This window comes from Rhineura floridana, chromosome 12, assembly GCF_030035675.1.
Source record: "Rhineura floridana isolate rRhiFlo1 chromosome 12, rRhiFlo1.hap2, whole genome shotgun sequence".
Taxonomy (NCBI): domain Eukaryota; kingdom Metazoa; phylum Chordata; class Lepidosauria; order Squamata; family Rhineuridae; genus Rhineura; species Rhineura floridana.
This window is the reverse complement of record NC_084491.1, coordinates 28,835,257-28,862,834: the sequence shown is the minus strand read 5'-3', so window position 1 is coordinate 28,862,834 and position 27,578 is coordinate 28,835,257. Positions and strand designations below refer to the sequence as shown.

The following is a 27,578-nucleotide window of genomic DNA, read 5'->3' as shown; positions in this document are numbered from 1 at the left end:
TAGTTTGGATGCTTCCTCAATTTCATATCTCATCTCAAGGTCTCCCTGAGCATTTTGATCAGGGGGACGATAGATCGTTCCCAGTATTAAGTCCCTCCTGGGGCACGGTATCACCACCCACAACGATTCTGTGGAGGAGTCTGCCTCTTTTGGGGTTTCGAGCTTGCTGGATTCAATGCCTTCTTTCACGTATAGAGCGACTCTGCCACCAATACGTCCTTCCCTGTCCTTCCGATATAGTTTATATCCAGGGATAACCGTATCCCACTGGTTTTCTCCATTCCACCAGGTCTCGGTTATGCTCACTATATCAATGCTCTTCTCTAAGACCAAGCACTCCAGTTCTCCCATCTTGGTTCAGAGGCTCCTAGCATTAGCGTACAGGCACTTGTAAGCAGTGTCTCTCTTCAAGTGTCTTTGGCACTTGTGGTTAGGCCTGTGGTAATTTTGCTCTTCTGAATTTATATCCTGTGCCCCTGCTCTCACAATGCCTACTTCTAGGCCTACCCCTTTTAAAATTTCATCATTTCTTTGGTTTTTATCCCAGGGGGGAGGTTTATTCCGAACCGGACCTTTCTCAGCTCCTGTCGAGTTTCCCCCCTCAGTCAGTTTAAAAGCTGCTCTGCTACCTTTTTAATTTTAAGTGCCAGCAGTCTGGTTCCATTCTGGTTCAAGTGGAGCCCGTCCCTTTTGTACAGGCCCGGCTTGTCCCAAAATGTTCCCCAGTGCCTAACAAATCCAAACCCTTCCACCCGACACCATCGTCTCATCCACGCATTGAGACTGCGAAGCTGGGCCTGTCTGGCAGGTCCTGCGCGTGGAACTGGTAGCATTTCAGAGAAAGCCACCTTGGAGGTCCTGGCTTTCAGCATCCTACCTAGCAACCTAAATTTTGCTTCCAGGACCTCACGGCTGCATTTCCCCATGTCGTTGGTGCCAACGTGCACCACGACCACTGACTCCTTCCCAGCACTGTCTACCAAACTATCTAAACGACGGGCGATATCCGCAACCTTCGCACCAGGCAGGCAAAACACCTTGCGGTCTACACGCCCATCACACACCCCACTGTCTATGTTCCTAATGATCGAATCACTCACTACAAGGATCCCTCCACCCCCTGGAGATATATCCTCGGTACGAGAGGATAGCTGCTCATCCCCCAAGGAATGGGTCCCTTCTAAGGGATCGTTTCCCTCTTCCTCAGCTGGATGCTCTCCTTCCCCGAGACCGTCATTGTCCATGATAGCAGGAGAGCTATCATCGTTGGAGTGGGACACAGCTATATCGTCCCTGAAGGCCTCCTCCACACACCTCTCTGCCTCTCTCAGCTTTTCCAGGTCCGCCACCTTGGCCTCAAGGAAATGAAGTCGTTCCCGGAGAGCCAGGAGCTCATTGCACCGAGAGCACACCCACGACTTCTGTCCAACAGGCAGATAGTCGTACATGCTGCAGGTGGTGCAAAACAGTGGAAAGCCCCCACACCCCTGCTGGCTTCTTACCTGCATAGTTTTGTTTAAGGTTTATTACGTCAATGGGTTGGAGACTGCGGTTTAGTTGAGGTCAGGGAACAGACGGGCAGAGTGGGGGGCCCTGGCCTCCTCGCCCTGCTGCTGAACTCGCTCTGCTGCTTAACTCGCCTTGACGCTTCGTCAGCTGGGGCTCCCTCTAGCTCGTGGAGCTCTGCCACTGAACTGCCTGCGCCCCTTCCCCAGAAGATGTAGCAGTCGCCACCTTCATTTTCTACGATGCCTCTGGGCCATGCCCTAAGGTAGCGCACATCAGGGGCAGGGTCCAGGGGCATTGCCAATAAAAAAGGTAGGGCAGCTACTGGTGCAGTGCTTCTCTTTACAGTGCCAGGACATTTTAAAAAATGCCAAAAAAGGAGGGCTAGGAAGAAGCCAGCATCAAAGGTGGTGGATCCTCTGAAGCCGCACCATGCTGGGTGCTGATGCTAGACCTGATTTGTCAGTAGGGTTGCCGGGTTCAAGGCCTGAGACTGATCCTGTATCTTTAGGAGAAGAGAAAGTCAGCCAAGTGCAAGTGTTCTTGCAACCCTGTAACGGGAAAAACCACAAGGTGGAATTCTCCCTCCCCCCTGCACAACTTTTAAAGATACAGAAGATCTCTTGGAGGCTGGGCCTGGCAACCAAGTGGTCTTCTGTATATCTAAAAGTTGTGCAGGGGGAAGGGAGAATTCCACCTTGTAGTTTTTCCCATTACAGGGTTGCAAGAACACCTGCACTTGGCTGACTTTCTCTTCTCCTAAAGATACAGGATCAGTCTCAGGCCCTGAGCCTGGCAACCCTATTTGTCAGCTTTTAATGGTGCTAAAAATCAGTTGCCCAAATCTGCCTTGTGGTAAGGCTAGGTTTCAGAGAGCTGCATAGCTTGCAGAGGCATTGTTCAGTCGGTACTTGTCTAGCAAGTGGAAAGCCTTTCGGCTACATCCTTTGTAAAACCTGGGACTGAGATGATTTTTTAAATGTTTCTCCATATGTTGTCTGTAGAAGCTGTGCTTCCGTGGAAATTACTGGCTTACAGGATGCGCTGTGCATAAAGGCAGTATGGTGTAATGGTTACTGTTGGAGAAGGACCTGGGAGGCCAAGATTCAAATCCTTACTCAGCCATGAAGCTCACTGGGCGGCTTTAGGCCAATTCCTATCTCTCGGTCTAACGTACCTCACGAGCTGTGGTAAGGATAAAAGGGAGTAGGGAGCGCTGTATACACAAAGCAGGATATACATGTGGTTAAATAAATAAATAAATACAAGCGAAGAAGTCACAGGGATGCAAAGAGACCGAGGCTACCCACTGCTTGAAGAATTTTCAGTTGGTTATTCATTTGATTTTCATTGCAGCTGTTAATTAATCAAATGTCAATCAAAGCGTGTCTCAACACAGATGCCTTTTTGGCAATACAGGAGTTATTTAATTGTCCTTGGAAACGCTGATCTCTCGCCTTTTTACTCCAAAGTAGTTTACCACCCAAAAATAAAACGGCTGATATAAAAGCACATAACGTAGTAACAGAACCAACAGTGGCAGACAACGAATGACATTGTGATGGAGAGTTGTAGCTCATGAAGATGTTCCATCCACACAAGGACTTTAGGGGAAGGGCCGTAGCTCAGTGGGAGAGCATCTGCTTTACACGCAGAAGGTCCCGGATTCAATCCCCGGCATCTCCAGGTAGGGCTGGAAGAGACTCCCTGCCTGAAACCCTTGAGAGCTGCTGCCAGTCAGAGTAGACAATAATGGGCTTGATAGACCAATGGTCTCACTTTGTATAAGGCAGCTTCCTATGTTCAAGTGTGCAACTACACTTCCTCTCCTCCGCCCGCACAGCCCTCAGATCTGCTCTGGAGATTCCCCCAACCCTCCTCGGCAGATCTGGAGGAGGGAGAGTGCAGGGAGAGGAAAGAGACGGGAAGTTTTGTCATGCAAGTGGAAGTCCTTGTGTGAATTAAACACCTTTCTTGGATACAACCCAGAGTATTTATGTGTTAATCTCAGTGACCTATGGTTGCATTCAAATATACAGATTTTTAAAACTGGGAACAAAGAATGCATTTTTATTTTTTTAAAGGACAAGACAACATGTTAGGCTTCCACATAATTGGCATGCACTGTATTTAATTTTGTTCATTGTCTCAGAGTTTATTACTTGCCCCTTCCATGACCACAGTCCAGGAAACTGTGAGAACAAAGGTACTGCATTGTTAGTTGCGGAACTGCAAATATCATTACTCTCAGGCAGCTGTGTGTGGATCTTTCCAGTTGCGTAGCTGACAACACAACCTTGAATCTGCCTCTATCCAGTGCTTAACTTGCAATGCGCGTATTTTCCTGCAAATCAGCTATGGAAGGGCTAGGTTGACATGATCCAGCAAGAAAGTATTTAAGACAAAGAATTAGTGGTATCTCAGCACCACATTGGGGGGAAAAAGCCCTGTTTATTCAATGCAGCTGTGGATGTGTGGCATTTTGGTTTTATAGAGGTAAAACATTTCTGTTATTCCGATTGTCAAAATCCAATTTCAAGAGCTAGAAATAAGAAGTTTTTTTTTTTTAATCTGCTATACTGAGGCAAGCCACAAGCATTACAAAATGCATGAAATTAGAACAAATTCAAAACACAGACCAACTATACAGGGAAAATCTTCCCATGCCTTTTCTCACCTGCAAAAACCTTTCAACCCCACCCCCCAAATCTCAGCAGCAGCCAGTGCTCATTAAAAAAAATGGCTCGAGGAAGGAAGCTCCAAAGATACCTCTTAGCATCCCTCTGCACCTTCGGAGTGCTGAGGCCACTCTTAGCAAACATCTCTCAGCATACCAAAGTGATGGGAAAGGGGCATAAAGAAGGTGGTCTCTTAGATACAAAGGACCCAAACTTATGCCTGCTTTTTTGTAGTTGGTCAACATTAGCTTCTCTGACAAGAAATCTAAGGGGAAGCCCCACCTATGTTCAGTTCTTTTAACCTGTCGTCTTCTAAAAACAGGCAGCTGATGTTTCTGGTTGCGCAGTTGCTTATAAGGCATCTGTCCTTTTATGTAATACTGTGAAGCAAGGTGACAGGCATACTGGGGCATAGGATGATTAATTTGTCAAATTAAAAGGATTGCTGGAAAATCCAAGTTTGCAGATTATGAAAATGAGGTTTTTACACCCCTAACCTTACCAATCAACAGAAACAGGTACAAGATGGATAAAACAATATTTCCGTTAGATCTGTCAGAACCCTACAAATGCCACGTCAAGTTTCTAGCCCTCCTCGTCGTTTTCATTTTTACTACAGGGAGCTTAAATGGAGATCAGTACCGATGGCCACTTCCAAAACCTACTAACGGCCAGGCTTCATTTCTTACTGGAAGTTCCATATGTTACAGGACAAAAAGGTAATGTAGCATATCTGGTAGCGGATACCATTTTATATGATGAAGCTTTTTGGAAATAAAGAGGCAGCTGTAACAGTAAAAGGCATTTTCAGATGTTTCATTATGCAGATGACATTGTATTGTTGTGAAAGAGCAGAGAAAGGGGAGTAGCTTGAAGCCAGGACACTCACGTAATGTCCTCAAGAGACTGCAGGGTGGGGAAAGCAAGATGAATGCAAAACTCCATGTCCTCCAACATTTCAGTGTTGCCAATAGGGAGACTCTTGCACTTCTGGGATCCCTGTTCTCATATCCAGGATAAACCCATCCCACATGTACCACTGCCCACTGTTGAAAACTTCTGAATCCTGCAACAGTCAATCTGACACTGATGGTAAATGCAGACTTGTTTTGTTCTTCTGGTTAAAAGAACAAAGACATTCTATCTGTTTTAAACAAACACACACACCCCAATTATTCTACAATACATTGTCAATAGTTCAAAATGAAGCATAATAGCAGTGGCATGTATGCACCACATGGACCGTTGCTCAATATCCAGAGGGTCATTTAACAAAAGCTACACTTTGGGAAGGATCACAAAAGAGTGGGGGAAGCTGGTAAAGAAGGCCTCAGGGCTGGCCCTGCTTCAGCTAGACTTTCCTGTCCCCCCCCCCACACACAGGGTCATCCGCCAACAACTGCCCTGTAAGAAGGATCCTAATGACTTCTGAAAAGGTTTTTTTACTGTGATTTATGTTACTTGTGAGCCCTTGGAAGGATTTGCATCCTTAAAGGCGGGATATATAGAATTGTAACTATATAAACGATAAGAACATAAGAAGAGCTTGCTCGACCAATCTGATGGCTCATCTAGTCCAACATCCTGTTCTCACAGTGGCCAACCAGTTGCACATGGGAAATGCGCAAGGAGGACTGGATCAAACGGCAGGCTCTGTGCTAGATTGTGCCCAAGCATTTATGCACATGCATTTGCATGGATGCCACAGTCACTGGCAACTCTTGCAACTCGCACTTCCATTTTTTTTAAAGAAAAAGACCCCCAATATTTCTTCAAAAGGCAAAGCAGAGAGAGTGATTTAATCGGGAGACTAGGACTGTCCTTGAAAAATAGGGACTACCGGATTGTATGTAAATGTACATGTAGGGAGATGGAGAAAATTTGAAGACCTGTGTAACGTATTTCATCTCTTTAGCAGGAAGCAAAGGATGGAATCAGGGTGCTGTAAACCTTCCTACTAAGTCACACAGCGCCACCAATTTGGATGGCTTTAAAAGAGTATTAGACAAATTCATGGAGGACGACGCTATCAATGGCTGTTAGCCGTGACGGCTATGTTCTACTTCTGCTGTCAGAGGCAGCATGTCTATGAATACCAGTTGCTGGGAACCACGAGCAGGGAGAGCACTGTTGCGCTCAGGTCCTGCTTTCGGGTTTCCCATAGACATCTGGTGGGCCACTGTGAAAACAGGATGTTTGGCTTGATCCAGCAGGACTCTCCTTATTTTCTCTTCCAAGGCCCAGCTGCAAAGGGAAAAGTACCCGTATTCTAGCATAGTAACCTATTAAAATGAACAGCTACCCCTTCAAATAATAAAGGAAAATCTTAACTAACCTGCTTTTGATCCCATTTAAAATCTGGAATGAGAACAAACCCATTAGCAGGATCTGGGTTTTCATAGATTATTCTATCAGCTTCAGCCTTCTTCTCCAAGATGTTGTATACCCACTAGAAAAACAACAACAATTATTTGAAAAACAAACAAACATGACAGATGTTCAACGTCAAACAATGCATCTCTCTGTCCCAGGCTGTTCTCCCCACCCCACCCCTTTTCTGTTTTAAGTTTTGCTTTGTTTCCTGCCTGTGGAAACCTTGTTATAGATCCTAGCATATAAAAACTGCATTTAGATTCATGAAAGAGCCAGTTTCATAGATAATACAATTTGCAGTTAATTATCCATAAAAACAATCAAATGCCATGAGTCTGGTCCTCAGTCAATATGTAAGGGGCAAGAGGGAATAACTCTTATTTACTGTCATTGCTTTCTTGGCCTGATGAATTGGGGGGGGGGACATCTTTGCCTTTCTCCAAAGTATTACGCATCTGCTGTTTGTGAAAGCAGGACACTCAAATTGACTAGATTCTTAGATTGTGTGCTTCTGAAGAACAACTGCAGTACTCCTGCATAACAGAATTTGGAAAGGATTATCCTTGAAATTGACATTGCTGAAGGAGAATTGCTTAAATGTAGTGTGTGTGCGAGGGGAGCAATAAGAGATAATTTGTGAAATAAAATAGATTGCAAGGTCTTTAGATAAGGAGCCCCCCCCCCGGTCCCAATCCTTTGCTGGAGCAGAAATTAACACAGCAAGGCGGCATTAATGAGATGGGGGGAGCTTTAGATTGCATGTCTGCTGTGATCCTGTTATCGGATTCCGAATCAGAAGGGAAACTACATGCAGCCCCAGCCCCAGGAGGCTGGCTTAAAGAAGGGCCCTGAGAAGTTGCCCACAAGAGGCAGTGATGGCCACCAACTTGGATGGCTTTAAAAGAGAATTAGACAAATTCGTGGAGGGTAAGACTGTCAATGGCTACCAGCCATGATGGCTATGCTCTGCCTCCACGGTCACAGGCAGTATGCTTCTGAATACCAGCTCCTGGAAACCGCAGGAGGGGAGAGTGCTCTTGCACACAGGTCCTGCTTGTGGGGTTCCCATGGGCATCTGGCTGGCCACTGTGAGAACAGGATGTTGGACTAGTGGGCTCTTCTTATGTTCTTCCTTTGAAGTTGCCCATCAGCAACTAGCACTTGGACAGCAGACTGAGCAGGCACACAGGTCACAGTCTTGTTTCCCACTATGGTGAGGGATACTGTATTTCTGTTTACATGAAAGTAATTATTTCTAAATTGTTGTCTATATATATAAATAGGACATGCATTTTTTTTTGCAAATCTGTGCCCTCCTTTGTCCTCTTGTTTGGCGATGTATAACTGGCCACCCGAGACTAAATTTGTAGTATGGGAAATATTTCTACATGTGCCCACTAATGAGAAACACACACAGAGGCTGCTCTGTTCCCATAACTTAGAAACTGCAATGTGAGGAATGGGCAGAGCTTGGAAAAGTTACTTTTTTGAACTACAACTCCCATCAGCCCAATCCAGTGGCCATGCTGGCTTGGGCTGATGGGAGTTGTAGTTTAAAAAAGTAACTTTTCCAAGCTCTGGGAATGGGCCTTAAATGCGGGGTGCGGAGTCCAATGTTTGAGCAGCCTGTCTCCAGGGACAGCATTCACCCTCCTCTTTATTGTAGGCTAACTGTCCCCTGCTGTGAATGAGCACTAGTAGGGACTGTTTATGCTTGTGAGAGAAAAAAATCCAATAAAAAGAATAATAATGAGAACAAGGTTTGAAGAGCACATTTGGAGCTTGCAAAGCCAACTCTGTCATCAGAATTTCTTTTTTTGCGAGCCAGGTTTTTGCTGCAGTAAATAATTAGAAACATGTCACTATGACAAAACCACATTTAACTGTGGTGTGCCATGGCGAAACAAACACAAAGCTCAAGACTGCGTTGTGTAGGCCTTTGCTGAAGACTCATTGGTCTTCTGTAAGAGCACATTTCAAAGCAACTATGGAGGCTTCTTTTCTTTTTGCCTGAGCAGGAATTCTATGTAACTCAAAAGGCTCATCAACAAATGTTGGTCAAGCAAAAAGGATTAATTTTTCTCTCTCTGTCTCATTCACTGTCTCTAATAGGGCTACACACTGCTTCAAAATGGAGACCGTATTTCCCATTCTTGATTTCTAGTATGAGACATGTGGAGATTCAAGACTGCCAGGAAGGGACACTCACATTTCCTTGAACCGGTGTGTGGAGTCTTTGGTCCTCCAGATGTTGTTGAATTACAAATCTTATGACCCCTGGCCATTGGCCATACTTGCTGGAGATGATGGGAATTATAGTTCAATAACATCTGTAGGGCTTAGGTTCCCCATACCTGTCCTAGATCTTCCTGGAGAAATAACCTGTATCAGGAGGTGAGTGGAGGTTGCATGTGGTTACTAAGAGAAAAAATGTTTTGCATATGTTCAAAGGCAACCTCTTTCTATCTCAAGTCTCAGAAATGCATTCTGGCCTTGAAAACGTGTTCCATAGCTAACTTAATCATCCAATATATGTCTGGAATAATGCACTGAGCATACAGCATAGCCCTAGGCATGTTTGTTCAAAAGTAAGCTGCACCTTGTTTCATGGGGTTTACTCCTAAGAAATATGCATAGGATTGTGGCTTTCCTGCAGGGGTGGCTAATCCCTGGTCTGCAAGCTGTTTCCTTTTTGTGGCTTCCTAAGCCCTTGTCAAATTTGTTATATTTTCAACATAGTGACAGCTCCTGTAAGTTCCCTGCTATGATGCCATAAGGTACACCCTTCTTTCCCATTTAAAAAATCATCATCATCATCATTATTAAAAATCTCACTGCCCTCTTAGGTCCCCGAGTCTGGTGCATGCTAAACATTTTAGTGGCCCTCCAAATCTCCTCCACTGGCTATACAATGTGTCCATTTAAAAAAAAAAATTGAAATAAAAAATCACTGACTGCTCCCATAGTTGCCCCACTATGATGCCAAAAGGTTTTTGTTACCCCCTAAGCCCCCCATTTGTCCTTAATTTTTTAAAAAACTAAATTTCATAATAAATCATAAGTTATAAAAATATTTAAAGTAGTTTAAAATAGCTGATGGGAAAGTCTTTTGGAAAGCAGCCTTGAGAACTCCAGTTCTTGCCACACCTACTTTCACACTTTGTCATGCGGTCTCCAGAAGGTCGACTTTGCTTCAACGCAGCCCTCAACATGAAAAAGGTTAGTTACCCCACTTCAGTATATGATTCCCACCCACCCTGCCCTAGCTCTCTTGAGATCTCACTAGGAGATGGATGGTCCTGCACTGGAGAGTTGGAGCATAGCACTTTCACAGAATTAAAAACAAGCATGATATTTCCTGGTGTTTGTCATCTTTTATTGCTGTTAAATGCTTTCCTTCCTTGTGATATAGCAAGGGAATGTCCTGACAGTGATGAAGCTTTTTTTGAGAAAGAAAGAAAGAAAGAAAGAAAGAAAGAAAGAAAGAAAGAAAGAAAGAAAGAAAGAAAGAAAGAAAGAAAGAAAGAAAGAAAGAAAGAAAGAAAGAAAGAAAACATTCATACATACATATATACATTTATTTATTTATTATTTGATTTATATCCTGCCCTTCCTCCCAGCAGGAGCCCAGGGCGGCAAACAGAAGTGCTAAAAACACTTTAAAACATCATAAAAACAGACCTTAAAATACATTAAAACAAAACAATGTTAGAAACATTAAAAAAAGCTTTAATAACATCTTTTTAAAAAGGGTTAAAATATTATTAAAAAAATATTAACAAGCAATTCTAACACAGACACAGACTGGGATAGGTCTCAACTTAAAAGTCTTTCTGAAAGAGGAAAGTCTTCAAAAAGCACTGAAAAGATAGCAGAGATGGTGCCTGCCTAATATTTAAGGGGGGAATTCCACAGGGTAGGTGCTGCCACACTAAAAGTCCGTTTCCTATATTGTGCAGATCTCCTGATAAGATGGTATCTGCAGGAGGCCCTCACCTGCAGAGCGCAGTGATCGACTGGGTATATAAGGGGTAAGACGGTCTGTACATACAAGTTCACCAACTGGCAGAGGAACTGGGAGCAGGAGTGGAGGAGCTGATTGGTCATTGCTAGTAATGTCAGAGGGTCATGGCACGCAAGCATATTTCACATTACTGATTATCACAATGAACACACTAGAGATACATGTGTGTGTATTTGAGAGAGTGAGTGATGTGTATGGGGGAATCACAGTGATAAAATATTGTGTTTGGGTGCAGGGAAAATGAAATATTACTACAAGAGAAGCTCTTGGGGAGAAAACATCTTGATCCCCCACATTGAGGAAGTAACAATTATACATTTATTATGCTATACATAAAGTAGAAATCCTTCTGGAAAGATCTTTGGAATACACCTGCAGGGCTAGAATTACAAAGTGGTAGAAGAGTGAGGGGAGACGGGCCGCTGTGGCAGGAGCAGTCAGTAAAACCTGTCAGAAAAGGAGCGAGGAGCCTGAGCAGATCAAATAACCATCATTATAATTAGCCTAAAACATGACTTTCTACATCAAAACTCTGGGCAAATTAATCAACCATATGCCAAAGTGAAACAATTATGCTCCATGCCATGTAATCAGCAAGCGTTTCACCCGTGACAGTCATCTGCCTTATTCATGTAAAACTCAAATATTTGTGTTCTTTTAGACAAAAAGAAAAAAGGAAGTGCTAACTAACCCCTGCTTGGGGAGGGGGGACCCCACCATCCCGTCCCAGAAAAAACACCAGATATCTGTTTACAGTCAATGAAACATGATCTAAAAGGAATAATGAATGAGGAAATGGAAAACAAGCAGATTTAGGCACCAATTTACATAATGTTGCATGGTTTTGTTATAACAAATGGGGTAGGCAAAAGAATGTCACAGTGAGCCAGCCGTGCCCTTTTCCAGGATACTCCATTTCATCCACTGCCCTTTTCACTGGTTTTCAGCACCCCTGCCCAACTGTCAGGTACCCCGCATTCTGTGGCCACTGAGCACACCCACTGGGCTGTTTTGGGTTCTCCACCCCAAAAGCAGTCCCTCCCTTTTTTGTACTTTTGCAAACCTTGGAGTTCTCCTGAGCCTGCTGATATATCCCTCATGTGTGCAGATGGTGCTGTCTTGACTTCAATGGATCCACACCTGGAGAATGAGTTTGCGACCAGGTTGAATGGCCAATATGGGACATAGTTTTGAGAGTGGAGGAGCTGACCGAGTGGCCATTTTTTCTCACCTATCCAGTAGTGGTCAGTGATGTTGCAGTGCTTACCTAACCTCCCGTCATCAGCATCACTGCAGATTACTAGAAGGGAGAGGGGAGAAGCAGCAGCGAAGTCGCTGTGCACACACACCACCAGAATCAATCCAGTGCTCCCACTGATGTTTGTACTGCCGTGATTTTGCATTCTCTTTGCACTCCTCCCCCCCCAGTAAGCCACAGTGATGCCGCTGACAGGAGGTCAGATAAGTGCCACCAGCCTGCCAACTGCTACTGCACCTATCCCTCTGCTGCAGACAAAGGGAATGTTTGTTGTGTTCAGTAGTTCTCACTTCTCCAACTCCAGCTCAAAAAGAAATTTATACTTCAAGCCTGGAAGGACAAATGCCCACCAACTACTAAGCAATGGCCTGGCGACCGAAACACCCTTGCTACATTTGAGCGTCCTTTCTATAAACACCAACGTTGTCTGGATCCATATTTGGACATTTGGATGGCACATATTGATCTATATGTGTAAACTAAAATGGATGTATAGATGTTTAAATGTTCTGTTAATGTGAACTGACAGGGCTTTTCCTCATTCTTTTTTTTCTTAATGAATTTGAAGTAAAAACAAAAACAAAATAAAAATAAAATATAAAATGAGCATCTGCAACTAAAATAAAATAAATCCAGCTCAAACCCCACCTATCCCAAGAACTCCTTAGTTCTCGCCCAATCTAGAATGAAACCTAAGTAAGGGTCATTGCATTGCTCATATGCAGCCCAAGTTAGTCTTCTTTCTCCTAATCCTTCTCTCTTCCTGCCCCCCAGTTCTCTCTTAATTCTCATTAATTGTGAGTGTATGCTCCCAAAGGCAGAGACCTGACTTTTAGCAATGTACACTGATGGTACTAAAACTACTAATAATATAGATTTTGTACGAAGATACAATTATTGTGCACTAACTATCTGCCAACGGTCTCCTAGCCAGTGCAGAGGACCCAGAACTGATATCCAAGTGGGAAAATGTATCAGGAAGGAAAAAAACAATCCCAGTGCATACTGAATGTTGTCAGAAACCAGATGAAGTTACATCCTTAACAAACAAACAAAAAGGCAAACCAACTGCTAAATCTCGTTAAGTACTCATAATTATTGGTCTAAAAGATTGAGTTACAAAAGCCTGTCTGAAAAGACTGAGTCAGAGAAAGTCTGTCTGCTAAAATCAGCAAGATGTCCCTAAAAAAGATTCATTATGGGCTCACTCAAGTGAGGTTTAGGTGTGCGTTTCTTGAACAACCAGCTGTCCCCACTCCCATCCCATCTTTTCTGAAGCTGAGGGGAGATTCATAATCAGTTGATGTCAGGGCATTGGGGTGGGGGGTTCAAATGGGAAAAAGTCAAGAATTCCACTGGGCCTACCCCAAAGGTCTTGGCAGCACCTACTGGCATCTCTTTGGATCCTAACCAAGGGTAAGATGTATTGCAAGGAGTTACATTCCATACCTGAATGCTGAAGCTCTGCGATTGGATAAAAGGCAGAGTAATGGTCTTGTAATCCTCCCCAGTCTCCTGGATGAGATACACTTCCTGACACAAATATTTCTGAAGGTGTTTCTCTGTTGCCGGGTACACCACAGTAGTTTTTATCTCTGAAATTGTAAACACAGCACTGTTATACCAAAAGACTAAGTCTAAGCTGAGCCTCTTATTTCCAGGAACTGCCTGCATAGTACTGGAAAAGGGCCACTTTGTATGCAAAGTGGATGGTGTGGTCGCCACTTAATCCCATTTCCTATCAGGGCTCAAGCTCACAAGCCATATCAAACGACTGAACGCATCATAAAATTAGTAATAAACCACAGGGCTAAAAAGCACCAAAAAGGACTTTTGGGCAACATAACAGGATGCAAGACCTGAAAGGTGTCCTACCATTCAGTTCTGGTCAATGGAGGGAACTGAAGGGAAAAGCCTGATGCAGCAGGGTTGGGGAAACCTCTGGTCCATGGCCCAAATTTGGCCTGCCAGGCCACCCTGTTTGGCCTGCAAAGTTGTTTCCCCTAGACCATGGCCACCTGCCCCACACCTGACCACATATGTGATGTCAGTCATGGGGCAGATAAGAGACGCAGCTGGTACAGCTGTGCCCTGCAGAAAGCAGGATTGAACTCTCCGGAGCAGGTGCATGGTAAGTTGAATCCTGCTTCATCACTATCTCCCCCCCCCCCCGTGAGCCAGCTTGGACAAGTGGATGGGACCACTCACCTATCAAACACCTGATGTAATGGCATTAGATGACTGACAGGTCGGTGGTCCCCACCCACCTGACAAAGTTGACTCGTGAGTGTTGGGGAAGATAACGATGGTTCTCCACCTCTGCTTTATAGAGTCCGTTTCTTGACGAGGAGAGAGCAATTCCATTTAAATAATCAACTTTATTTACAAATATACAGATTCAGTAGGTTTTACAAGGGCACAGCCACAAGCACAGAAGTGTTATAGTCAGCAGTGTTATATTCTGAAACCAACTTCAGCACCATGGAATCCCCCAAACTGTTTCTGCCACCCATATAAAGCATCTTCTCTCAAGCTCTGCCACACCCATTGGGTTTTGAGCTCCCACCCTGAAGGATGGGTCTGGTTTGCATTCCAGCAGCTTGAAAACAGACAACATCCCATTATTATCATGCCTATTGATACTTAAGTCTACAGAGGCTGGGCAGCATGATACACTACACCAGACTTCACCAACCTGGTGTCCTCCAGATGTTTTGTACTACAAGTTCCATCAGCCACACCCAGCATGGCCAATGGTGAGGAGTGATGGGGCTTGTGGTCCAACAATGTTGGGAGGGCACCTGGTTGGGAAAGGGAACACTACACCATTGGTACTGTCGATTGTGTTGTCCCTTTCTGGGCTTCTCTGTTGGGATGGGTTTGGTGAGCACTATTTTATGATGGTTCCAGTCCTTCCTGGATTGTACTTGTCAGAAGGCAGGACTAGGGGACTGCTGTTGTAACCTGCAGGCTTTGGCTTATGGGATTCCACCGTCTCACATGCTACTGAAAATCTTCATGAAATTGTTGGACAAAATTATCCAGAGATTTGAGGTGTGCTGGTTCAGTGCACTTTTGTTATAGCATATTTGGGTTCTACAAACCACTTTGGGTATCGTATTTATGGAAAAGCAGGGAACAAATAGTAATGCCAATACCAATAATAATCAACATCATGTATGCCTATGGATATAGGTAACTTTTCTCCATAAACATGTGAAAAAACTTGCACAAGACTTTCAAGAACTGGCTGTCCAGGACAATGGAGCTCTGTTCATCACAAGGCTTGCTTAAATAACACAATGTCTGAGGAATTTAAAGAAGGATTTATTCCACCCTAGATGCTGAAGAATGCTGTGGTTCGAAACATTTTGCATAGATGCTCCCAGTGAAGGATGGGTGGGAAGGGACAGCCTGGTGAAAATATTTATTTGACACTACTTTTTCAGTAAATAAAAGAACCACCACAAAATCTGGACAAACAGGAGAGGACCACTTCCAAGGGAGAGGTTCTCAAATGTAAGATGGACAATATATATATAGATATACAAACAACCTGGCCCACAGAGAAAACCGTCGGTCCAAATAAAACACAGCTCAACTCCCTCATGGCACATGGAAATGGACACATCCAGCAGGTGGCTGGGCTGGATTCGCAAAGTCTTCATTTTATGTCTATTTGTCCTGGATTTGGTTCATGTGGTCACGTTTTCTTTGTGGAAATCCAAGCCAGGTGCTCTAAATGCAAATTGTCTGTATTAACAGAAAGGAGGCAGCCACATCAGCCAGATTGGCCATGTCCTCTTTTTCCTCATGGGAGAAAAAGAGGAAACTATTGCCAGATACATATAATATGATAATTCACCCTGACCCCACAGTGGCCTCCACAGCTGGGTTGTTGTGAGACACCAGACATGCTAAGCTAGTTCCACCCTCAGAAAAAGAGAAAAAAATTTGCCATGCTATCCACTGTTGGCCGAGGTTTAGTAACTTACTAAGATGCTTGACATTGCTTCAAGAATTCTTTGTTCCCCATTGTTCAATATGTAAAATGTATCTTGTTTGACACTGCAAATCTTAATTGATGGATGACAGAAAGGGGCTTTTTGACCTCAGGTTCATAATTAAGTATGAAATAGGATGAAGTCTTGCTTGTTAATTAATGGCATTTAGCCAATAAACAAAACTTTGTTGATAACATTTTAAACTTTCTGACAGCTTAGAAAGAAAAACGATGCAGAAGGAAATTATGAAATAATTTCTCTTTAGAACGTTGTGGAACATCATGTCGGTTTAATATTTCTTGGAAGAATACTCAGCAACAAGGAAAAGCCTGGCCTCTCCCACATGACTATGAGGCATTTAGCAAGGTACTGCTTTTGAATGTCTCTGTTGCAGAACTGTGAGGCTGGCTGATTTAAACACTTCATTATTGATTGTCAAAACAGACTGAGACTTGCTACCTAAGGTGGTTGTTATTACAACCTAAAGGTGGACCCCATAATGACCATGGAAGCCTCAGAAACAGAATCACAGAAATGGAAGATACCTGGGAAGGTCATCTGGTCCATCTCGCTATTCAGTGCAGGGATCTGCGATACAGGAAGCAGCTACAGCATCCCTAACAGATGGCCGTCCAGCCTGTGTTTAAATAACTCCAACGGTGGCAAGCTCATCGCTTCCCAAGGCAGTGTGTGCCACTGTCGACAAGCTTGTACCTGCTAGTGACTAGTGCGGGTAGTGGCTACGCTTGGATGTTTCTCCCAATATATAGCCGACATCTGCTTCACTACAGTTCCCACCCATCGGTTCTGGTCCTGGCCTCCGGAGCAACAGATCATGCCTGCTCCATCTTCTGTGTGACATCCCTTCTGATATTTGAAGGCTGGTATTATGCTTTCCCTTAATCTCCTCTCTTTGAGACCAGGAATTAGGGCAAATCCTAAACTCTCCCACCCATCATGGGCCATTCTGACAGTTGGATGAGGCCACCTCCCTGTCAATCACTTGATGTCACCATAGTGTCAAAGGAAAAAATTTGTTACAGTGCGCTCTTGATTTCCTCCTCCCTCTTTCTTCTTTTACTGAACGCAATCTGGGCTGCAAAGGAAGGTTCCTGCCAAAGGCAGGATTGGCTGCACTAGTTTAGGGAGTTCCCAACTGGAAAGCGTTGCTCACCAAGAAACACTGACCCCTCCTGTCATGACCTTTGAATCTAGCAATGATCCAGACATGGAGTCAGAAGATTTGGGGCCTCAGAAGGGGAGTTAGGTCAGATTCAAGGCTGATCTACTTAACCAAGGGAGACCATTGTTGGGCAGCTGCCCCCAAAGGAAACTCCCAGGCCACCACGGCTTATAGGGCCAGAGCTTGGACCCTCATGAGTAGCTTCCCCTGAGCCTAAAGAACCAGATGCCTCCCACCACACATCGCCAGTCCAGCAGTGCAGGGTGAGGACCACGAGGGAGGTTGTGGAACAGAAGAGAAGCGCCCATCTTCAGGCCGGAGAGTTGGTCCTTTAAGGCTCTGAAGTTCTCTATGAGGGGATACAGCCTGGGGGAAGTAGTCTGGAGAGAGATGCTTAAAAGGCCTCAGTGTCCTCCACACCATTATCAAGCAAGATGCTCACTCAGAACTATCCATGGCCCAGTAACTTTCAGCCAGCATTGCTGCTTTCTCGGTGAGATCCAGCATCAGACCTGAACATGGCAGCTCCCAATTATTCCTTTGCAGCTGCATCTTTACCTTCCCCACACTTGATATCACATATGATGTCAGGTATAGGGCAGGTGAGCATGGTTTGGGGAGAAATGGCCTTGTGGGCCACATTAGGACTCTGATTCATGGGCCTGTTTGTGGCCCAGAGGTTCCCCACTCCTGTTCTAAACATCCCCAACTCTTTCATCCTTTCCTGATCAAACTTGGCTTCCAGAGCCTTCATTATCCTGTCCACCATCCTCTGGACACATTCCAATTGCTCAATGTCCTCCTTAGAATGTGGCTTCCAAAACGTGGCACAGCACTCCAGACATGGTCTGACCAGTGCAGAACAGAACGATTACTTCTCTTCATCTGCATACTATCTTCCTGTTATTTCAGCCTAAGACTGTGTGAGCCTTTTTTAGCATCCATATCTCTGATGCACCATGGATATGAAACACTTAGAAATACAGCACATTTAATAATAATAATAATGAAATAAATCTTTTTTGCTAATTCTTTTCTTTTCCCCATCACATTTCCTTGCAACCCTTCCTCTATATTCCATTTTCTGCCTTCATTCTCTGTCTCTGTGCGGGATTTATCGGTGGCCCAAACCAGCAGCCAGCTCTTCTGACCACAGCTTACTATCCTTACACATCCTCTTTCATTTGCTACATTAAGAAGCTATAAAATACAAGGCTGTGCCTTCTTTCACATGCTAGAATGCATATTCAGTTGCTGCATACAGGTCATGCCAACACCGGGAATAGGACACCCCACCCCCCAACTGTTTCCATTTCAGTCCAGAAACACATTCATTTAATCGCTCCTTATCAGTTAACCTGCAGGCCAAGCTTATTGCTAATGAATATGCTTCAAGTATCCCTCAGGATCGCTTGAGCACAAAACTGAACTATTGTGACTGGAGGCTGCTCCCAGTCCAGACACTGAAAACTCCCATTAGGAAACCGGCAGGCTACGCTAGCAAAAGAGAAGGTCAGGGCAAACTGCAGTACCCTCCTGCATGGCTGTGGCTAATTAGCTAGGCTGAACTAGGGGGTGAGTAACACCTGGGTGAGCGACCCTCAGCTTTCCAAAATGGCAAAACAGGAAACATGACCCTGAGGGGTCTGGAAGTGTTTGTTGCAGGCTGCAAAATAATTTGGATGCTTCAGGACCCAGGAAGTGCAGTAGGCTGTTTTTACAGAATCATAGAATAGTAGAGTTATGGTCCCAGGCTATGGTCTGAAGGCACATAAGGCCAGCTCCCTGCTGAAGGTCTGGTAGGTGCCGGGATGGGAGACCTCCTAGGAACCATGTGCAAGCCACCTTGGGTTTCATGAACAAAGGAAAGTGGGGTATAAATGTAATAAATAGAATTGGAAGGGGCCTTTAAGGCCATGGAGTCCAGCCTCCTGCTCAATGCTTTTCTCTTTGGCTCTCTCATCCACTCATTTATTCTGATGCAGGGTTTTACTGTATTATCATGTTATCGTATGGTTTGTTTATATATTATGTCTTGTACCCCGTCCTGGGATGTATGAAGATGAAGGGTGGGTTTAAAACGGTTTAAATATATATGTAAAACTAATTTAGCCCAGCTTTATTAAAGTCAAAGCAGCACACCTGAGGTTGTGAGCTGCCAGTCAGACCCAGATTTGCTGACGGTCAGCAAAGTGGCTGTATAATGTAAGCCATTTTGGAATTTTTTTTGGCAATAGAGGAAGGAAACGCTGGAGCAGGGAATGCTGAATAAGGGACCGTGAACTTGGACAAAGGGATTACAAGGAAGTAGCAAAGGGGCGAGCGAGGAAGATGACAGCAGTCCTGCTCACCAAATATTCCAACAGACTCCTCCAAGTTTAAGTCTTCAGCAGACACTGGTTACCCATTTTCAAGCTTTGCCCTTCATCAATGAGGACTAGGAACTTGAGCCCATATACAGAAAAGCTGAGGTGCCCAGGATTCTGGTTACATCTCCCCTCACATACTTTGCAATATGGAATTACTTGCTAACGGCATAAGATTTAGCACCATGCCTCTTCAGCATCTGCACCGCTAAGAAACATGCTGCATGATTTCATAGGCGTCAAAAAGTTGCCTTGTGCTTAATGAAACACAGTTTATATTCTGTGTATGTACCTGCCTAGGATTTAAGATCATCTGCCTCTGGTCTCCTCTGTGTGCCTGGAGTGAAAGACGTTAGACTGACAGGCACGTGGGAGAGAGCTTTTTCAGCTGTGGCCCCCAAGCTTTGGAATACCCTACCCCAAGAAGTCCGGTCTGCTCCCTCCCTGATGGTATTCCGGAGACTTCTGAAAACGATCTTGTTCCGGAGAGCCTTTGGGAGGGACTGAAGGTAGAGCCTGACACTGATTTTATGCCTTCTATGTTAAATTTTACCCTTGTAGTCCCCTTTAGTACCACTCCCTATATATATGTATATATGTGTGTAAATATATATATATGTGTGTGTGTGTATATATGAACGTAATTGTGATTAACCAGAGGTTTTTATTGTTTTAACAAAACGTTTCAGCTTCCGCCTTCATCAGCTGCTTTAATTGTATTTTATGTATTTTAATTTATTTTAATGTTTTTGTGATTTTATTGTTTACAATTTTATTGTGTACGTGTTTGATTTTAATTTTGTAATAGTGCCCTATTATAGGGTATGAAGAGCAGGATAGAAATATTTTAAACAAATAAATAAATATTCTCAGCTCATGAAACCAGCAAGCTTACTCACATCAACCCTGGATAAATCACATGGCAACTTCACTTCTGAAGCTAAACAACGCCAGGTTCAGTTTAAAACTGAAGCCATGAAAAGAATACCCAAGACACAAGGACAGCTGATAGCAAAAACAGAACAACCCGACCCAAAACAGTGTAAGGAACCAGGCTCTTCTTTGCCTATAAGCAAAAACGACTCTTGCTAATACTGTGAATGGCAGAACTAGCAAAAGGATTGCAACTGGAAAAAGCCAGCAGGATCTCACTGCCACTTCTTCATACAGCGCATCATCAACTTAAGGAATTAAATGCCACAAGACGTGGCAATTGTCCACTGGTTTAGATGATTTGCAAAGGGGATTAGACAAACTCATGGAGGTGCACAGGCTATTAATCACAATGGCGACATAGAACCTCCAGGTTCACTGTCAGGATATTAATGAATAACACCAGCTTCCTGGAGGGCTCTGATTTGCCACAGTGGGAAAGAGGATGCTGAAACAGAAGGACCCTTGGCCTGATATAGGCATCTTCTTATGTTCTTACGATGGAACATAATCTCTCCTTGCTTTGGCCCAGAAAATAACCAGTGAGGGACTGCAATGAAGTATCAAACACTCCAGCTCGGAAAAAGGGAGCATCAGTGAGGAATGTGGATTAGACCTATTGCCTGTATTAAATCCTTGCCAGATCACATTTGCGACTGTGGCTGCCCTCAGAAAAATGTCTTGATAGCAGACCACAGCCCCACCCCCTGGAAAGGCAAGGGAATGGAATATCTGTCTCTGCCATCCACTGTCTTTTTGCTGTTACATGTACACTCAAACCCATGTAAAAGATGCAAGCACACTGATTGTCTTTGAATCTAAGTTCCTGTGTTAACATGCTCCTTATCAGCATTTGCATCTAAGTGCTTTGTTGTACTTCAAGCACAATTTATCACTCAGACAGAAGATAATCGGCAGGGTATTGGGACTCTGTTCACCTGTATCAGCACGCAAGCAATTAATTCTTTGGAATCAAGTTCCAAGCTTAGGCAGCACACTTTATATTGGCTCCTCAAAGGCTTCAGCTCAAGAATCAGCCTCACGTCAGGAGGGAACACGTGTGCGGTGAGATTACAAATCATCTCCCCAGCAAACCTTTTGTCTCGGTTCTTCCTGATTTCCCAAAGTTTTTGACTAAGGATTATGATCCCCTTCAGGGTTACTTGCCTGCCACACAAACAGTCTAAAAGAATGACTAACAGTGCTGTGGAAAACTACTGTGTCATGAGAAATAATCTAAAGGGAAGAGTCCTTTGAATGCAAAGTTCACACTCACAGAAGAGGATGCCTGCCGTGATTCTATGTGAGTTACTGCTCACTGTCCTTGTCTCTTTCGAATCACCCTCTAGCTTCTCGGCATTAAGTGTGACTGGGTCACTCAACTGGTTCTGATGCATCACCACTGCCCAGTCACAAGGAAGGCTGCCTTCTTCTACACGAGTTGCTGCTTTGGCCTTCTTCTGAGGGTGGGCTATTCTGATGTGCTTCCCACATTGGCTGTGTTTAGAGCATCCCATTGCTCATTCAACAGCAATGTCCATAAGAGTGACTTGTGCAGAAAAGGGGCAGGTGGGTTCCTCGGAGGGGAAGGCAGAAACAATATAAATAGCAAGGAACATGAGAAGCTGCCTAATATTTGGCCAGTCCCTCTTGCCCAGACTCTTGAAGGTCTCAGGCAGAGGTTTGGAAAGAGATAACAGGAAATGTAGCTTGTACCCTGACAGTACAAAGCTCTAGGCTCATGCACTTACCTGTCCCTTCTCTGGTGCAGCCGTAAGGATGGGCTTTAGTAAACTTTCACTTCCGATTTCAATTAACCACAGCTTACCATTATGTCTACACTTTAAACTGTGGTTAATCTTAACTATGGCTGGTTGAAACAAGGAAGCTTCATAACCCATCTTGCAGTTTTGTTGTTGTTATGTGCCTTCAAGTCGATCACGACTTATGGCAACCCTATGAATCAGCAACCTCCAATGGCATCTGTTATAAACACACTTTAAATGTGATAATGTTTAGGTAATCAGTTGGAGTTATTGTTGGATTGTTATGTTTTGAAATGATTTGAAACATGTTTTTGAATTGATTGCTATTGATGTCATCATTTGCATTTTTGTAAGCCACTTTGAGCATATTTGTATGGAAAAGTGGCATATAAATTCAACTAATCAATCAATCAATCAATAATAAACCACCCTGTTCAGATCTTGTAAGTTCAGGTCCTAACCTTCTTCTGATTCTTGACTATTATGTCCCTTTTGGTTAATGACTGTGCCAAGGTATTGATAATCTTTGACAAGTTCAATGTCCTCATTGTTGACTTTAAAGTTACATAAATCTTCTGTTGTCATTACTTTAATCTTCTTGATGTTTAACTGTAGTCCTGCTTTTGTGCTTTCCTCTAACTTTCAACAGCATTCGTCTCAAATCTTTACTAGTTACTGCTAGTAATATGGTATCGTCTGCATATTTTAAATTATTGATATTTCTCCCTCCAATTTTCACACCTCCTTCATCTTGGTCCAATCCCACTTTCTGTATGATATGCTTTGCATATAGATTAAGCAAATAGGGTGATAAAATACACCCGTCTCACACCCTTTCCGATGTGGAATCAGTCAGTTTCTCCATATCATGTGCTTACAGTAGCCTCTTGTGCAGAGTATAAGTTGTTGATCAGGACAATCAGATGCTGTGGCACCCCCATTTCTTTTAAAGCATTTCATAGTTTTTCATGATCTACACAATCAAAGGCTTTGCTGTAATCTATAAAGCACAGGGTGATTTTCTTCTGAAATTCCTTGGTCCGTTCCATTATCCAACATATGTTTGCGATATGATCTCTGGTACCTGAAGTTAGCTTGCTTCAAAAGAGAGAGAGAGAAGATTAAGGTAAACCAAAGTTTGTCAGGTTTGTACCACACAGCAGGTGGTACTGAACGCTAGTCCTATTCAGAGTAGACCCACTGAAGTTAATAGACATGACTAACTTAGGTTCATTAATTTCAGTGGGCTTACTCTGAGCAGGACTTAATGGAATATAACCCAGCAAGCTGTGGATAATCAAAAATGGAAGCAAAAGCTTCTGAATTCCTCGTTGCAGCCATGCGAGAGGAAACGCTTTTAAAGAGTCTTTTTCAGGTTAAAAACCCGTATGACCAGGGTTCTGAATGGTGCACTTCTGCAGTGTGATTGTAAAATAGAAGGACCCCTCTTCAAAGCCACTCTTGGTAAATGCAGTGTCAACGAGGTGACTTCTTGCAGAAAAAGCAAGGCCATTTAAAAGAACTTTCTAAGATTAACGTAAGTAAAGAAAAGTCTCGGGAACTGCAGACGCAGCAAGAGGATGAATGTTCCCAGAACACACGGAGAACGTTTGTAGCGAGTTTACCTTAGGCAATATAAAAACCAAGGCCTGTTTAACTTTAGATTAAAATTCTTGGCATGTACTTTCAATGGAAAGGGGATGTAGGGTTTACCCCCCTCCCTGAATTTGATTGTTCTGACCTCAGGAGAAGTAAACCAACTAAAGCTGACAAAGAAACGAGAGCTCTTCTAAACTGGAGAGGCATTCTCGGATGATCGCCAGGTGACTGTGACTCCAGAGGAGGCAGCAGTAGTGGCCTGGGTATAACATTTGTGTTAACTGCCTGAAGCAAAAATGCTATAAAAGAGAAAAGTAGATAGAAAATATACATAGAATCCCATTGCAAAATCGTGTATGTCTGTGCAGAGATGGCAGGGTTGAAATAGTAGCCCATGGACTGCTATTTTGCTCTTTCTATAGAGATCTGAGAAGCAAGCTGATTACCCCACTGTTGACATCTTTTCCAGGGTGTTCATCTAATTTTTATGTGGCTTTTCTTCTAGCAGACCAAGAGCAGATGGTGACAGCAAAGTCTACAAATTTTTTTAGCAGGTGCCATTAGAGCAAGATCTATTACGGCACCTTGAGTTTTAATCTGATACAGGTTTTCTGTTCAGCTGATAGGTCTTTTTGTTCGCTGTTTTATGCTGACGGATTCTGTATATATCAATTTTATTGGCTGGCATCTCATGTAAATACCAGAATTTTAGTCGGGTAATTTGATCAAGCTGTTTATCTGGTTTCTATTTTCTCTGTATATTCCACTTACAGTGGCTTGTAGCTCATGCAAACAAAGGGCTTTGAAAATATATATAAACAGAAGGAGCTATGTGATTCCTTTTTAAAAACAAATGTAGCAGATGGCTTCATTCATTCTGGAAAAAACCATCAGAAGATTTCAAACTAAACTCATTGGCACACCTCGCAACAACTCACAAGCGTCCTCTTCTCAAGAATTTAATAAAGCACAATTTTTTTGTGTTAATTTTTTTGTGCCCATCAACCTTGTAGCAGCCATTCCATGAAGCTATAGCACAGGAAGCAAAGGGAAGCAGGGACCACCCACAGATCTGCCATTCTCCTCTTGGACTTTTCCATCCCAGTTAGTTATTCTAAGAAATTTGAAATTAATGACTAGTGGTTGACTTTGCTTTTTTCTTGCTCCCTCCCAGTACCTCTCCCTTTTGTGTTGTATCTGTTTAATTGTAAGCCTGAGGGCAAGGACCGTCTTATTATTGTTTTTGGTCAGCTGCTCTGGAAGCCTTTTTAATTCTAAACAATAAATCAACAAAAATTCATGTTAAAAACAAGGTTATCACTTTGCAGTCTGAAGACCCGGGACACAAACTTTTCATCTTCCATTGGAGATGCAACCTGCTGTGCTGCTCTTCTCCCATGTTGCCTCCCTCCCTGGCCTTGTCATCTGACACTCCCTTATCTGCTCTGCAGCAAACAGGCTCGAAACAACAGGCAGAGTTTTTTTGAAAGCAGATTTTCCAACTGCACAAATTCCCCATCAGACACCCGCAATAAAAAAAGAGAGAAAAGCCGAATGAATGCAAAGTGTGCTTTGATCCTTGCCTATACAGCAACAATTAATTTATTAATCTGCCTTAGTTCAGTAATTAACAGGCACCAAAAAAGGAGCACTTTTAAGAGAATTAACAAGGATGCCACAAAATGTTATTTGCCCAGACTTGAAGGTCAAGGAGAGCAGGTTCCCGACAAGAAGAGGAAGGTGTTTTAAGATGGTTTGGGCAGTTTGTCTTTAAGTATGGAAACTGAGCACATCCTAGCCTTATATATGCTGTCCTTGACATCGCTTGTCACTTAGTGCTTAACGAACACATATCCCTAAAGTGTGAACCTCCCTCCCATTTTTCCAAGTGCACATTATCAGCTTTTCAGCTGCATAATTATTTTTTCCAACTCCACATTTTGTTCCCAACTGCACAGTACAACACCAACCATGCAACAGGTGAGGGAGGGGAGCAAATTGCAGGACTGGGAAAGGAGGAATCAGATGGGAGGTAACCCAGGTGCTTCCTCTTTTAACAGGGGGGTTTAAAGTTCTACATGCGGCATCCAAGGTGCTGCAGTTAAGCATTTGACCATAAAGGAGTTGGATCCAGAGGGCCTCACAGTGTGCTTGTTGGAGCCTGTTTATAAACTAGAGGCAAAGGCCCCATGCATCATTTGACAAACTGCTCTAAAGCCTGAGAGATGCTTTGTGGAAGCGGGGACAGGATAAAGCAGGAAAGCCAGATGCACAGGATTTTGATTTCTCTTGTGTATTTTATTTTCTCCTCCAAGCTCACCCTTGACAGTGAGGAAGTCTGGCCTCGACCTTCCTTAGGGATCTACAGAAAATGCCTTAAGTTCATTTCACCAACACTTATCTCATATAATAATGTGTGGAGCAGCTTGCATTTGCTTAAGTTATAAAGAGGGAGTAGGCAGACTGCATGACTGAGAAAGACTGTGTGCCCAGAAAGCAGAAGTAGTTAGAGAAAGATTTGTAATAGCGGAGAGTTTTACAGTAAGAAAAGTGGAGCCATCAGGTTATGCTGGGAATGTGATTGTGCCTTGTGCCTTGTATCCTAACCCATATATGGCAGCCCCACCTCAAGTATAACACTGCTTCCTAACATGGTAATCTTGATGCTTGCATGCCATGCCTCAGGTAGAGAGACTTCCGTGTTGCCTCTCTTTCCTGATGCCCATCAGTATTTTCTTTCTATTGCAATAAACATCTGTCCAATCAACAGTTTCTCCTAAATTCATTGTGAAGAGTTTTTCTTCGATAATTTTGGTGTTAGCAGTGGGATGGATAAAACCGAGTAATCCACTGTGAGAGGTTTCCAGCAGCTGCTCAACCTCCTGGGTGCCACATTAGGAGGTTGTTGGAGATCTCAGTTCAAAACACTCCATCTGGAGCTTGAGGTAGGGTTTGGAGGCTGCACAGTGGGTGACTTTGGTTGACTCCATTCCAAACCTTTAACGAGACCCTCCGTTGGACAAAGAGAGGAACCTTGTTGTCACTCTTGGTCTCACAGTGTTCAGCTTCACCTTGTTGTCACTGAGTCACTTTGGGATCCATGGCATACGGCTGAATCAAGATGCTAAGAGAAAGGCGAGGGAAGGAAGGGCCTGAAGAGGTCCACGCATTGGGATGCCCACTCCGATTAAGCCAGACTCAACAAGGTGGAAGTTAGCGATTGGGAGAAGGTAAGGAGTTGGTGTCCTGCATTTGGGGGTAGCAGTGGTACATATTTATTTATTATTTACTATTTAATTTGTATCCTACCCTTCCTCCCAGCAGGAGCCCAGGGCGGCAAACAAAGTGCTAAAAACACTTTAAAACATCATAAAAACAGGTCTTAAAATACATTAAAACAAAACAGCGTTAAAAACATTTTAAAAAACTTTTTTAAAGGGTTAAAAACATTATTAAAAAACATATTAAGCAATTCTAACACAGACGCAGACTGGGATAGGTCTCAACCTAAAAGGCTTGTTCAAAGAGGAAAGTCTTCAAAAGGCGTCGAAAAGATAGCAGAGCTCTAGTAGCAGCCTCAGCTGGTGTTGGTCATGGCTTAGGACATCAGCTGAACTGGCCCGGTGGCTTGGGGTAAAACTGTTGCACACGGTAAGGCCCTTCGAGCGATTACCTTGTGTGCGTGCTGGCAATGGGGAAAATCTTTTGATTTTAATTTTATTGTAGTTTTAAATTTAAGCTGTTTGAATGGGTGTGTGAGAGAGAAAGTGCATGGGTGTATGTGTCAATGAGAGGGGTCCCTGCAATGTGTTGCTGATTTTGCAAGATTCTTCTCCCATGTCAGTATTAATCTGAACACGGCCTATTGAACCAGTGGCTTAATCAGCT

The 27,578-nt window shown here is 43.6% G+C and overlaps 1 protein-coding gene and 1 non-coding gene across 2 annotated transcripts in view; one reads left to right on the top strand and one right to left on the bottom strand.

The window, feature by feature from the left end:
• DCPS (decapping enzyme, scavenger) overlaps positions 1-27,578 on the bottom strand; it is a 92,896-nt gene that overhangs the window by 30,818 nt on the left and 34,500 nt on the right. Inside the window, exons 3-4 of the mRNA XM_061593127.1 lie at positions 13,289-13,434; positions 6,520-6,633 (exon numbers count right to left, since the gene is read on the bottom strand). Coding sequence (XP_061449111.1) covers positions 6,520-6,633; positions 13,289-13,434 — 260 coding nt within the window. The remainder of the gene's footprint in view (positions 1-6,519; positions 6,634-13,288; positions 13,435-27,578) is intronic.
• Positions 3,124-3,192, top strand: TRNAV-UAC (transfer RNA valine (anticodon UAC)). The gene has a single exon. It is a non-coding gene; the product is annotated as a tRNA-Val (tRNA).